We start from the raw sequence: 12406 nt of genomic DNA, 5'->3' as shown, positions 1-12406 counted from the left end.
TTTTTTCCTTTACAGGAGAATCCATTTTTAAAGTTTGTTGATCCATTTTTAAAAGGTTGTTCACAACCCCTTCATATTTTCTTGAGACACTTTTGGGTCACACCAAATGCAGTTTTAAAAAAGGAACAGATTGGTGATGGGGTGAAGTCACAAGATCAGTTTAACTGGCATGGCCTCGCCTTTTTGAGGATCAGCTTTACTCCAACATGAACCAGACTGGCAGGGATGGCTGCTCAGACCAACAGGTGGGTCTACACTTGTGTGCCACTTCTAAAACGGGCAGCAGCAGGGGAGATTTAGGCTGGAGATTAGAAGGAACTTTCTGACTATGAGGGTTGTCAAGCATTGGAACAGGCTACTTTAGAGAAGCTGTAGCATCTCTATCCCTGGAACCTTTTGAAAGCAGTTGAACAGACTTGCCTGGGATGGGTTAGTCACAAACGATCCTGAATTGAGCAGGATGTTGGACTAGATGACCTCATGTGGTCCTTTCCAGCCCTAGTTTCCTCCAATCCTAAATGTGACTTGGGTAAACCACACTACAGGTTTCACAAGGCCTAAAAACACAGACTCTGCTAGCCACAAATTGGTCAAAGCTGATAGCCAACAGGCTCAGAATCACTGCCAGGCCACCCTCCAGATCAGCTCACTCTTAGGAAAAGGCTGCAAGCCCTCTTGCTTCTATACCTTTGAATGCTGTCAACAATCCTTATGAGCCTGAGGACTCGCAGTATGAAGACAATATCCAACACCTGCTGACCGTTGTATTTACTTGCTGAGTAAGAAAAATAATCAGGTTTTAATATACTCTTAATTGATAAAGCTTTTTTGTCTGCTTAAGACAGAAATGTAAAAACTCTGGCATTCGGAGCTGCGCCAGGTGGCTAAAAACGTTGTTCAGACCTTCCTACTGTGAACAACCCAGCATCACAAGGAAGTTTGCTCATTTCTAGTACTGCCCCCATCTCCCCCCCACCACACCACAGAACCTCCATTAGAAACATGTATACTTATGGGTCTGAAGGTATATTACAAATAAGGTAAAATTGAAGGTTATCTCCTCAGTGGTCCACGCAACATAAGAGGTAGGATTTACATTAAATGGATACCTTTCATTGTTGATGCATAGCTAGCTTATATCTGTTATAGTACTTTTGGTCTAAAAATATGAATTCCATTATTTATTATACTTCACCCCCCTCCCCATATCACAAACCCACAACAAATCTTGTTACCAAAATAGGTATTGTGCGCTTACAGCCATGTTGAAAGCCTCTGAATTTCAGGCATCTGTCAACTAGATATAACCTACTCAGATCAGACAAATAGGAAAGCAATGCTGAGCTTACTTGATTTGAATGCAGCATTGAGTATTGTAGCTACCAGAGCAGCAATGATGATTAAGGTGTCAAACCTAGTAGAGAAAAGCATGGTTCTATTAAAAATCGTCATCACAGTCCTTTTGCTACCATACACAGTAGGCTAGTGATACACACAACACTTGGAATCCTGAAAAACGTTTAGACATAGGCTTATAAATGCTAATGTGCACTTGAATGTGGAGCTGGACCAAAAATGCAAACATGGATTTTGCCAGACTAGATCCATGAAACTTTTGCAAGAGGATTCCAAATGAAAACTAGTTGTTTTCTGTTGCACATTACCTTTCAGATGTGTTAAGTCCTCTTAAGAACAGGAACATCAGCACATTAGGGTGGGATAACAAACTAAATGCCCTCTGAGCATCTCAGAGTTCTCTTGCAGCAAGAATTCTCTCTAGCTCATCTTGAGCAGCCCATTTTGCAGACATGTCAGACTACTATACAGGGCCAAAGGTGAGTGGGAAGTGGTCCAGCAGCATCCCAGGAAGCACTGCTCCCAGCCTTCCCCACTTGGGCACTCTATTCTGTCCCCGAGTGACAGTGCAGAGAGCCAGCGGCCAGAGAAACCCTAAAAGTAAGGATCCCCAACCCTTGCCACACACAGTCCTTTCCCCTCTGCTTCTATTCTGGACTCCCTCCTTTACCCGCTGCTTACCTGGCTTGCTGGCGTGATATTGGGGGAGCAGCTGGGGAAGGGGAATCCACCCATCCACCAATACTCTCTGGGTTGAGCTCAGCCCAGACAGTGGCAGAAGCAGGTGGGCATATTCCCCTTCCTTGCTTGCTTGTTCCTCTGAGACAATGCTAGCAACCACAGGTGAGCAGGGTGCAGGTGGGATGGGAGAAAGACAAGAGGGGGGAGCAACAAGTGGAGTAGAGACCTGATCCAGGCTGGCAGGGGATAATGCAAACCCAGTCCAGGCTGGTGCACACTTAAGCCTGGAACATATCCTGTCCTAGAGAGCAAGCAAACTGGGCAGGCATGGAGCAGACTTGGCAGCTCTTAGCCACATACCTGTAGCCTGCAACTGCTCACAGCATGTAGCCTGCAACTGCTCACAGCATGTGCTCTCTTTAAAAGTAACTTAGTATTCCTTTGGCTCGCATATGCTAACTGTAACATGTAACTGCATCTTAGGTCTTTTCAAACAACAAACTCCTCCCAGCCCCCCCAGTCAGTTCCATTGCACTCCACATTCCTAATGCAGCTAAGAGAGCCACACACCACAACTAAGAACCCTACTTACCAGTTCCAAAACTGGTTCTTTGCAAAGAATGTCCTGGGTTCATAAGTATACAGCTTCAAGAGTATCTCAGTGATATACAGAGAAAGGAAAGCCCACTCTGCGTACGAAATCAGTGGGTTTTCCTCATCCAAGGCAATGAATATAGCATTTATTAAAATGATCACATCATAAGTCCAAACAAATCTCCTGCAAGAAAAAAAAGCCAACCTTTTATATGCAAATGACAGAAAAATTCATAGTTCAAAGAACATTTTTCTCCCTCACTGACAACCACCCCCCACTTACTCATCAAGGCAGCTTTGCCAACCAGTCATTTTTTCAATTTCAGTATTTTCTACAACTGTGTATTTAGGAGAGTTCTCATGACTGTCTTACACTTGAAATCTTCTACTGAAATATGTGCTCAAGTCACAGTGAACAACAGTGCTCATTTCTGACCGTAGGAAAATACATTTCTCAGATACTAGTAATAATTCAGCTGGCATCAAATCAAAGCCAGCTGGCAGTACTGATAAGAAGGTGAGAGTAGAAGAGGAGAAACCAGAAACTAGTGAAATGGTGGGTTATAAAGAATACCAAGCCCTAAATTAGCTCTTAGCACCAGCTGAATGAGTCAGTGAAATGGAAGAAACCGCCTATTGCTATAGACATTACTGAGTTACTGTAAGTTTCACATAGCACTTAAGTCCAAGGATGGAAAGGAACAGCTAGGTTTTTGTGGGTCTAAATATTCAGTTTGTCTGAAAACTCATGTACCAGCCACCTCTAACCAACATCTGCTCAGTTGTCGCCCAAGCAGTGAAAGAACTGAATGGTGCTTTTTGGGAAATTTCTGGTGGGCTCAGCATTGTGCAGCCTCTTGTATTCATGTTAGAGGCAACACACTCCCAGCAACTTGAGCAGGAGGAAAAATTTAGGCCAAGACTTTTGAAAGAGCATATGCAGCACATTCACTTGTGCAGTGTTGGACTATTCCAGTCTGTTGCCAAAAGGAACACTTGCCTGGAAAGAATTACCAGTTTGCAACATATTTAATACTGGAGGCTGCCTGTTGAGAGAGCAGAGACACCTACTTGTGTCTAACCATGCTGCGCAGAAATCTGCTTGCTGCAGAGTTATAGACATGGGGCAACCAATGCTCCAGAGGATGGCTTCGGATTTTCATTGTGATCACCTGGATGTTCAGAAGGTCTGCCAGACGCACAAATGACTTTTTGTCTGCAACAGTCAAGGATGCTACATGTTACTATTTAGAATGCAAGTCCCTTAGGAGTTCACATTAGCAGAAATTTGCACAAGCAGCCTGGATAACAGCAGGTCCAGTTTTGCAAGGGCAAGGGACCAGCCAAGTAGATGCTTAGGATTCAATTTCCTTAGTAGTACTTCAGAAACAAAATATAACAATTCTATTGTTTAAGCAAGAAGAGCTACCCTGCCCCCTCACCCCTAGAACCTTCCACACACCAAGTGTGATTTCATACAGTTTTCAGTTTGTTCCTACTCACCCACATAACCTTTCTGCTCATCATCTGAGATTCTCAGCAAGAGCTCTCGATGGGAAGTGCTGATCTCTGGGGCCACTAGCTTGACTACCTGCTTCCACTGGGATTCTTTAACAACAAATTCTGAGCCTTCCTTGACCTTCAGGATGTTGAAGGCTTCTACCATCTTGTGACGCTTCATGTAGGCAAGTTTACGAATCTCATTCTGGAGAGGACAAAAGGAGTTTAAAAGGTCTCACTTCTTAATTCTCCTCTATCCATCACTTTTGTCCATCTTAAAGTTCATATCTACAATTCTTTGCCATGGAATCTAGAACAGAACCTACAGGGAAAACGCACTAAAAAAATAAAACAAATGGTCAAGAAGGTCACTGTGCAACCAGAGGAGCAGAGAAGGACTTGTCTAATGTGACCCACCTGCTCTGCTGCAACTGCAGATAGAAGGTCACCAGGTGCCTCCTGCCTTACTCTCCCCTAATGAATTGCACCTGTCCCCAATTTCTGCTCAGTCTATCCTGGCAGGATGCACTGGCAGCAATTCTGTCCTATAGATCAGATCTTGCAAGACTGAAAAAAACAAAAGTGGCTTACCCTGGGCCTTGGATCACAATACATGATAAAGACAAGGCACACTGATGCATAAAGAACAGTATGGAGGGATGAGTTGCATGGTTTTGCCACACACTAGGAGGGCTCTCATACTAGAATAGTAAAGAGCAGGAATTAGTTTAAATATCACAAATGGTAACAACTTCCTCAATTTCAGTGGCACAGAATGGAGTTAGCTATCCCCAAGAACCTGAACCCTATGATCAGAAAAGGCAACCACAGCTTTCATGATGAATCTTGTGTCCTGCTTCCATTAGGAGGCTGTCTCCCAGAGCTCAAAACAGGGTCAGCTTTATGTAATAGCACTTCCAGTTTAAGCCTGCACCATCTGGTGTCATGTTGACACTTAGAATTGTAGAAAATTAGGGTTGGAAGGGACCTCAGGAGGTCATTTAGTCCAACCCCCTGCTCAAAGCAGGACCATCCCAGCCAAAGCTTTGTTTAGTCAGGTCTTAAAAACCTCCAGGGATGGAGAATCCACAACCTCTCTGGGTAACTTGTGGTAGTGTTTACTACCCTCTTAGTTAGAAAGTTTTTCCTAATATCTAACCTAAACTTTGCTTGCTGGAACTTGAGACCACTGTTCCTTGTTCTGTCATTTGCTACCACTAAGAGCAGTCTAGCTCCATCTTTAGGTAATTGAAGGCTACAATTAAATCCATGCTCAGTCTTCTCTTCTCTTCTCCAGAAGAAGCCTAGTTCTCTCAGCAGTTCCTCATAAGACATGTGCCTCAGTCCCCTAACCATTTTGACCAGCAGAGAACCATTAAAAATGTGAAGAGGTCAATAAAATCCAATGTGTTCCCATCCTACATGGACAAGCTGTAGTTTGTTATTTCTGGATCAGGAGATGTGCTTCCCTAGCTTTTACCTTTAAGTGTTTTCTGTAATTGTTGTACACAACAGCCAGGAAGACAGACATGAAGATGTAGGTGTTGATTATAACATAGGTGATGAAAAACAGGGAGTACCACCAACTGAAGTCAAATGCTGGCATCCTAGAGAAAAAGGGGGAGAGTGCCTTTAAATCACTTTTGCAGCAGACAACAAGCACATAGATGAATTCACAGTCATCATCTTAACTGCTGTAATCCTGTTTCAAACAGGCTTTGAGAAGTCACATTCCCCTCTAGACAGCTGAAAGCAGACAAATGAAACAATTATAGAGATAAGATACGCGCACTCGGAAAGAGAAGCCACAGTCTGTTTGCCCTGTAACCAGTCTGTAGCACTGAGAGGCAACCTCTGCTAGTCATGGACCAGAACGACCCATCTCAGGTCGGAAGCAGATCAGCACTTCTCCCCACAACAATATGGGGAGAAGCACCCAGGTCAAAGCCTTCACCTAAAGCTGTCCCACATTTGTGATCTGGATCCAGTGGTTCTGCAGGCCAGATATGGCCTGTGGGCAATAGGTTGCCGACCACTGGTTTATAGTGATCTGAAACTACACAGCTCCACAACAAGGTTTTCAAAATTCCCCACCTATCTGCTCTACACACAGAGCCTTCTCACTGAAGCTAGCAGCATCTGGAGCTAAGCTGAAATTGCTCAGTACAGCCAGAGCTCAAACTAGTAGAAATGTGATTAAGTGCACAGTTGGCAAAGGGACAAATTTATCTTTGTGGCAGACCCAAAAGTCACCTGAATGACTATCAGCCTGGCTCCAGGGACAAACTTCTACTTTCTGTGTAAAAAAGAGTTTGGCATCACATTGATAAGAATGTGTTAATTGGAGTCTATTGAGTCCCATTCATAGAATATTAATATCAAATCAAAAAAGGGATCAAAATAATGGCTTTAACTGGAAGTGTAACATGAGTGCATTTAAATTCTATCAAACAGTTTAATGCAGCTTTTGGCTGGGACTACAGAAACACTACTGATAGGTCAGTTTTACAATTCAAGTCATTCCTTATTTGAAGCTTAGTTTAAGCCCTCATTTGTTGCTGGATTAGCTGGTAAGTAGGATTTTTGGGGGCATACCCAGCTGCCCTGCCTTTCTAGTCAATTTCCTTTTAGTTGTTTACTACAATGTGTGCCTGAACCATTTGATATGTGCAGCTCTGGCATACAAATAAGTTCAAAAGTTGACATCAGATCACCCAGCTGAGTGAATCACAGTGCAACTGAAAACCCTATCAGGATACACAAGAGGCAGCATTGTGTGGCCAAGAAAGTATTCAAGTGGCATTTCCTGAGGTGTGGTGGTTTAAACTGACCAATTTAAAATGTTGCATTAAGAGATCTTTCCACAGGCTGCAACTGTACCTACAAAGCACAAGACTGAACACAGTTTTAAAGCATGCCAGCATCAGTCTGTAACATCATTGCACGAGAAGCCTCAGAAAGAATACTCTTGGAGTCAAATTGCTCTTAATGTGCCACTGCCTCCTCCCTTCACTAAAAATGAAGATAAGTTATGCAACCCAGCACACACTAGTACTTCACCATGTGTACTATATGAATAGAGATGTACTGGTTTCCTAGCTTTTACAATCTCCAAGTTAAAGAAGCCTAAAAGGAAGGCAGGGGAAAGGGGTAGAGGGAGAAAACCAATATGCTGCTTTAAGGTAATCTTTCCATCAACTGCAGAAAGGCTTTGGATCCTACACCAGGCTGCTCATACTGTTTTATGCTCATGGTGAGGTCTTATTTATTTATTTTTTTACTGCCACTAAGTGCATCAGTGCAGTGGGATATTCTAGTTCTGGCCTCAGGAGTGCTTTGAAGGCTGGGTCACTGCCAGAGTGCAGGGTACGTACATGACATCAGGGCTGTTAGCTGTGGTTACCAGCACATACAGGTCAAATACAATTTCTAGGTAGTTTGTGAAATACGGGGATCCTTCCACCGTCTGGAGATTCCTAAAGAGAAAGAAGCAGCAGGAAGTTACATATTGACATCAGGTGACTGATACACAGGCTGTGCAAAGGCTGGTGGGGCTGCCATTCACTTCAGACTACAGGCACCTAGCTTTGATTTTTTTTAAGAGCATCAAGCCACCACTGACTTGAGGAATGAGCAGTCTGGCAATAGCTAAGCACTGTTCCCCATTCTCACACATTTGATCTGCTGGATTTGGGGCTGCCCTGTTTCAAACCCACACTGAACTGCAACAAGGAGAGTACTCTCACCTGTCACCAAATAACTTCAGAGCCATGAGAGAAAACATGAGGACGCTGAACATGAAGAGCAGGAAGACATACGTGATCTCTGGCAGTGTGTTCCGGATGCTACGGAATGCTCTCCGCATCTGCCAAGACATAAGCCACAAGAAGCATAACAAGGGGCGAGTTAGCGGGGCATGAACCTTGGGCACCATCTTACATGGCACATCAGAATGGTGGCAGGGTACAAGGACACTACTGCTGCTGTAGCAGTAAACGCAGACTGTGCTGTAGCAGCAGTAGCCAGGGACTTTAAGTTCCCGGGGCAGGTAAGACCCCTCTCCCTACCCGACGTCACCAGCAAGGTTTTGCTCGGGATGCAGATCTTGCTAGTTATGCTTCTGCAAGCCACCCTGAGAAACAAAGCAATACAAGCTTCCCCTTCCCTTCCAGGCCTCCATGCCAGAGTCAGCCACCCCATAGTGATAGACGGGCAGCACAGAACCCAGGAGCTACCATTGCTGGTCCATGCTGACAGAACTTGACAAGTAATGCTGAGTCAGTTGGGCAATCTTGGTTATCAGCCTGACATTTTACCCTGAAAAGGCACCACCTTGCTACCAGATTCTCTGTACTGTAATTTTCTTTGTTACCTCTTACACTGAGAGTTTCTGTGCCCGTGATGGATTTCCACAACTACAATGACCCTAGTCTGAAGACAGGCTGAGAACTCCAAGAAGCACACACCATCTCATTCATTTCAGCAGGCTGATTACCCAGAGACAGGAATTTAGACTCAACAGCAAAAGAAACAGTGAACAAATCAAAGCATTCTAGAAAGGAGAGGCAGCCATGCTACAAAGACTTGCAGTCTGTTGTTAGGGTGTCAGAGTGTCTCTATAGCCAGAAAGATGCAAGGTCAGACACAAGTTTCAGATTGTGAATTTCAGCAGCACAGAAGCCTGAGCTCATTTATCTAGTTTAAAAAGCATTCTTGCTCCCCCTCCTCCTGTTTTCTATCTTTATCCAGAAGCCAGTACTCAGGCAGAATGGAGTCCAAGCATCCTGAGTATGCTTTATCAGCATGCAGTAGTTAGCAAGCCTCCTTCACTCAGTCCCCTCCCCCAACGCATAGCAAGTGTTCTTCACCAAACACTGAATGGTAGCATTTGAATTATCGTGACCTACTTAAACTCATTTGTTACAGTCAATCCAGAACAGGCTGACCCAGATCATGGATTCCAGTCAGCCCAAGACAAATGGGATGAAAGATTACAGGGTTAAGCAAGCCACTCCTACAAATTGTCCATAGGGAAACAAGGGACCACACATAGAGGATTCCAGTCTTGTTGCTTGCCACTTGCTAACAGGTACCTTGAAGCATGGAGAAGGCTCCAGGTCAAGAACAAAAGCAAAAGAAAGGGACTGCCAACCCAACACTTCCAAGGGGACCATGGACTGGGCTGCACTGCAGTGTTACCCATCCAAGTTCCAAAGCCCCATAACACCACAGCAGGTAAGCACAGATGCTCTGTGGCTGAAGCAGCAGCTAACAGGTCAACAAGCCACTTGTTCTGCTTTGTGAGGAGATGTATTTTCTTGACACACCTGCTCTCCCCCATTCTGTCAGAGGTCACCCCCAGTGCATCATCTTGGCAACTGCCTCCACAGCTATGTACTCCTTACTTCGCAACTTGGGAGTTGCAGTCAGGGTTAAGCCTTAGCAACCCTCCATCCCCTGGCAGGCATGGCCTGGATGCCTCCCACTGATAAACACCCCCCAAGGGAATGCTTGGATTCCATTCTCCCCCAGTTCCACATATACACAGATTGATCATAGGGAATTTCAGAAGAGGCAAAACTTAGACAATAAAACAGCTGCTCCAGAAGCTTCAATGAAGCTGAAAACCACTGGAGCCAGTTTTCTCCTCACAGGAAAGGAGGAGAATGAATTCGCACAGAGACAGGGTTGCCTTGGGCAGCAGATGCAATGATTCAGACTTCTGCTTACAGAGATAAGAGGCCAAAGTCTCGGTTATGTCTGAGGAGAGTACAATTATAGATTGAGCTGTGCTCATCTTCCTCGAAGGAGTCTAGGACAGTTTGGCAAGCAAGTGAGGCTGCAGAACAGGTAAGAGCCACAGGATGATACTTGCACAGGGTTTGGAGAGAACAGCTGGGGTGTGAACTTCATTAAGAATCAGGACCAACAAGAAGAATGGTCCAAAAGTGTCTAGAGTCTATCCTGAATCTTGTTGATCCCATTCCCAAAAGCCAGCAAGAATTCAGTATGTGACCACATGGATGGCAAAACAAGCAGAGAAGGATTTTCATTACTGATAATCCAATGATGCAAACAAAGGCATTGACTTCACAGACTCACTGGACTCTGGACAACATTGCACCCAGATAATTCATTGTATTGTAGAGTTTAGATAAATAAATAAAATAAAAATCTCCCCATGAAATTCTATAGTAAGTTACACTGGTGTATCATTTGTCTGTAGGGTTGACTTGCATTTAATTCCAGGGTAGCCCTTTGATCAGAGCAAACAGGCTCCCCCATCCCCAGTGTGGCAAGGCTCTGTAGGAAGCCCCAGCTGCAAAGAGCCACTTAAGGAAAGCTGGCTATGTGTTTGTTCCGTACAGCAATGTAATTTCACTCAAAGTAAAATGAGGTATATTATTCTGGGATAAGAGGTGTTGTGTATCCACACCAGAGAGGGTATTGTGGCTCATTTTTTGTGATCTGGACACAAAGAAAGTTACCAGCAGTGCTCGATGGCTTCTGTTATTCCAAAGCCTTACAATTTACTTCCTGCAGGACTGAGTCAGTTTCTCCAGACATGGCTGGCCAGACATCTCCACTCACTTAGCAGGAAAGAAATCCTATTGATGGGATGCACTATTCTGCACTGTCACAGCCCAGAACATGTAGGTTTATTCTATACTATGTGCATGCTCTGCCTAAGCCAGGCAGCGAGAGCTGCATCCTATGAAAAGAATAACTTCAACATGACAGCAAAGCTCTAGGAGTACTTCAAATCTGCACCTAGGGCACACACTGGGAAAGTCTCACTCTGAACAACCAAGAGAGTATATCTGGTTCAAAGGGAAAGGTATTGACAGCTGCAATATGAGCTCACATATCTGTATCCCATTTTGTCAAATGCTCCAATTCAGAGAGAACAATCTGCAGCTTACAAAAATCCAATACAGGTACATTTGTATGATGACAAAGTACTGCTTACCTGGCGACTCTCTGTAAAGTTTACTAAGAAGATGGGCCTCATGATCCTTGAGTATCTGACACTGGTTATGTTGCAGATTTTAAGAGTCCCATGGATAATCAGGTCAGTTAAGGTCACCTGTGGAAAAAAGTACAATTCACAGAAAATTACTTAGGGCTTGTGTACCTGGGGAAACTGACTGAAATTGTTCTAAGAAGTGTCCATGCAAGGAGGTATTCCAGAAAAGCTGTAGCTACTTGAAGTCTACAGCTGACCCTGATCTGAGATAGCTTTCCTGTATAGACAGCCTTAAGCACTTAAGCCTTAACACCAACTCATAAAAAGCATCTCTTGTAGTGGGTGGGGTTTCAGTAAGTTCAACTGTGTTATTACAGGAAATATTTCAAATCACTTCCAAAAGAACAATGTAAACAAGGCCACCCTATCTTGCTACATTTTCTTATCCTGAGTTTCAGCAACTAGGCCCAGTTTGTCATGCTATGACCCAAAATTTAACCTTGAAAAGGAAGGGGCATGTCCGTGCCATACAGATGATAGCTATGTACAGTCAAAGCCAGCCCCACCATTTTCATGCTGCCATGAACTCTTTGTGCCCATGAACACAGAAATAGGAAAAGGCTCAAATTTAAAAAGCTTTCCACCCCAAGCACTGTGCCTGCAACTAAGCAAAAGGGAACTCACCAGTATTGCCAACATAAGGCAGATATTCTTTGCATCCTTCCAGAATATATTGCGTGGAGTGACTTTTGCAAAGTGCAACAGTCGACTAAAGAATACTAAAAGACATAAGACCTCAACCAGTGAAGTGGCCTGGAAACAGAAGGAAAGTTAAGAAAACTAACTGACTTTGCTGAATTGTCCTATTATTTTTCCCCTAAACACTGCAGGTATCAGCAGAGACCCTAATAAACATATATTGACAGAAGAGGTTTCTCTGCTTGTATAGCTATACCATATTGCCAACCACCATTTTGGAAATCAACAAAAAGCTCTCCTATTGGAAGAGCTGCATCCACAACAGATGTTTTGTCCACAGACCTGCATCAGCAGAAGCACAGGCTTTTCATATTTATAGCCAACACAGCTGTGCCCACAAAACTGTCATGAAAACCTGCACTCCGGCTGTGAGACCAAGGTAGGAAGGAATGCATCAGATGGGTTCTCTGTTGGGAATTTGCTGTTTACTCATCTTATTTCAAGCCCTCCCTCACCCACCTTGTATCTATACTTGCAGCTCACAGTTAAATAGTCATATCTCTAGGTTGTATAAAAAAGCCACAAAGATAACTGATATTATTTATTGTT

At 44.0% G+C, this 12406-nt stretch overlaps 1 protein-coding gene and 1 long non-coding RNA gene across 3 annotated transcripts in view; one reads left to right on the top strand and one right to left on the bottom strand.

Annotated features, from left to right (window-relative positions):
* Window positions 1–12406, bottom strand: part of LOC109296622 (two pore calcium channel protein 2-like) — a 40009-nt gene that overhangs the window by 15178 nt on the left and 12425 nt on the right. For both annotated transcript variants that reach the window (XM_019516097.1, XM_019516099.1), the window contains 10 exons: window positions 11783–11911; window positions 11102–11218; window positions 7878–7996; window positions 7506–7607; window positions 5612–5738; window positions 4135–4336; window positions 3703–3847; window positions 2630–2815; window positions 1350–1414; window positions 688–775 (listed from right to left, as the gene is read on the bottom strand). In XM_019516097.1, the coding sequence (XP_019371642.1) occupies window positions 688–775; window positions 1350–1414; window positions 2630–2815; window positions 3703–3847; window positions 4135–4336; window positions 5612–5738; window positions 7506–7607; window positions 7878–7996; window positions 11102–11218; window positions 11783–11911 (1280 nt within the window). The remainder of the gene's footprint in view (window positions 1–687; window positions 776–1349; window positions 1415–2629; window positions 2816–3702; window positions 3848–4134; window positions 4337–5611; window positions 5739–7505; window positions 7608–7877; window positions 7997–11101; window positions 11219–11782; window positions 11912–12406) is intronic.
* Window positions 11918–12406, top strand: part of LOC109296623 — a 5643-nt gene continuing 5154 nt past the window's right edge. The window contains exon 1 of the long non-coding RNA XR_002097002.1: window positions 11918–12236. This is a non-coding gene — a long non-coding RNA (uncharacterized LOC109296623). The remainder of the gene's footprint in view (window positions 12237–12406) is intronic.

Source organism: Gavialis gangeticus, unplaced genomic scaffold (genome assembly GCF_001723915.1).
Source record: "Gavialis gangeticus isolate Ggan-Ray unplaced genomic scaffold, GavGan_comp1, whole genome shotgun sequence".
Classification (NCBI taxonomy): domain Eukaryota; kingdom Metazoa; phylum Chordata; order Crocodylia; family Gavialidae; genus Gavialis; species Gavialis gangeticus.
This window is presented reverse-complemented; position numbering and strand designations above follow the sequence as displayed.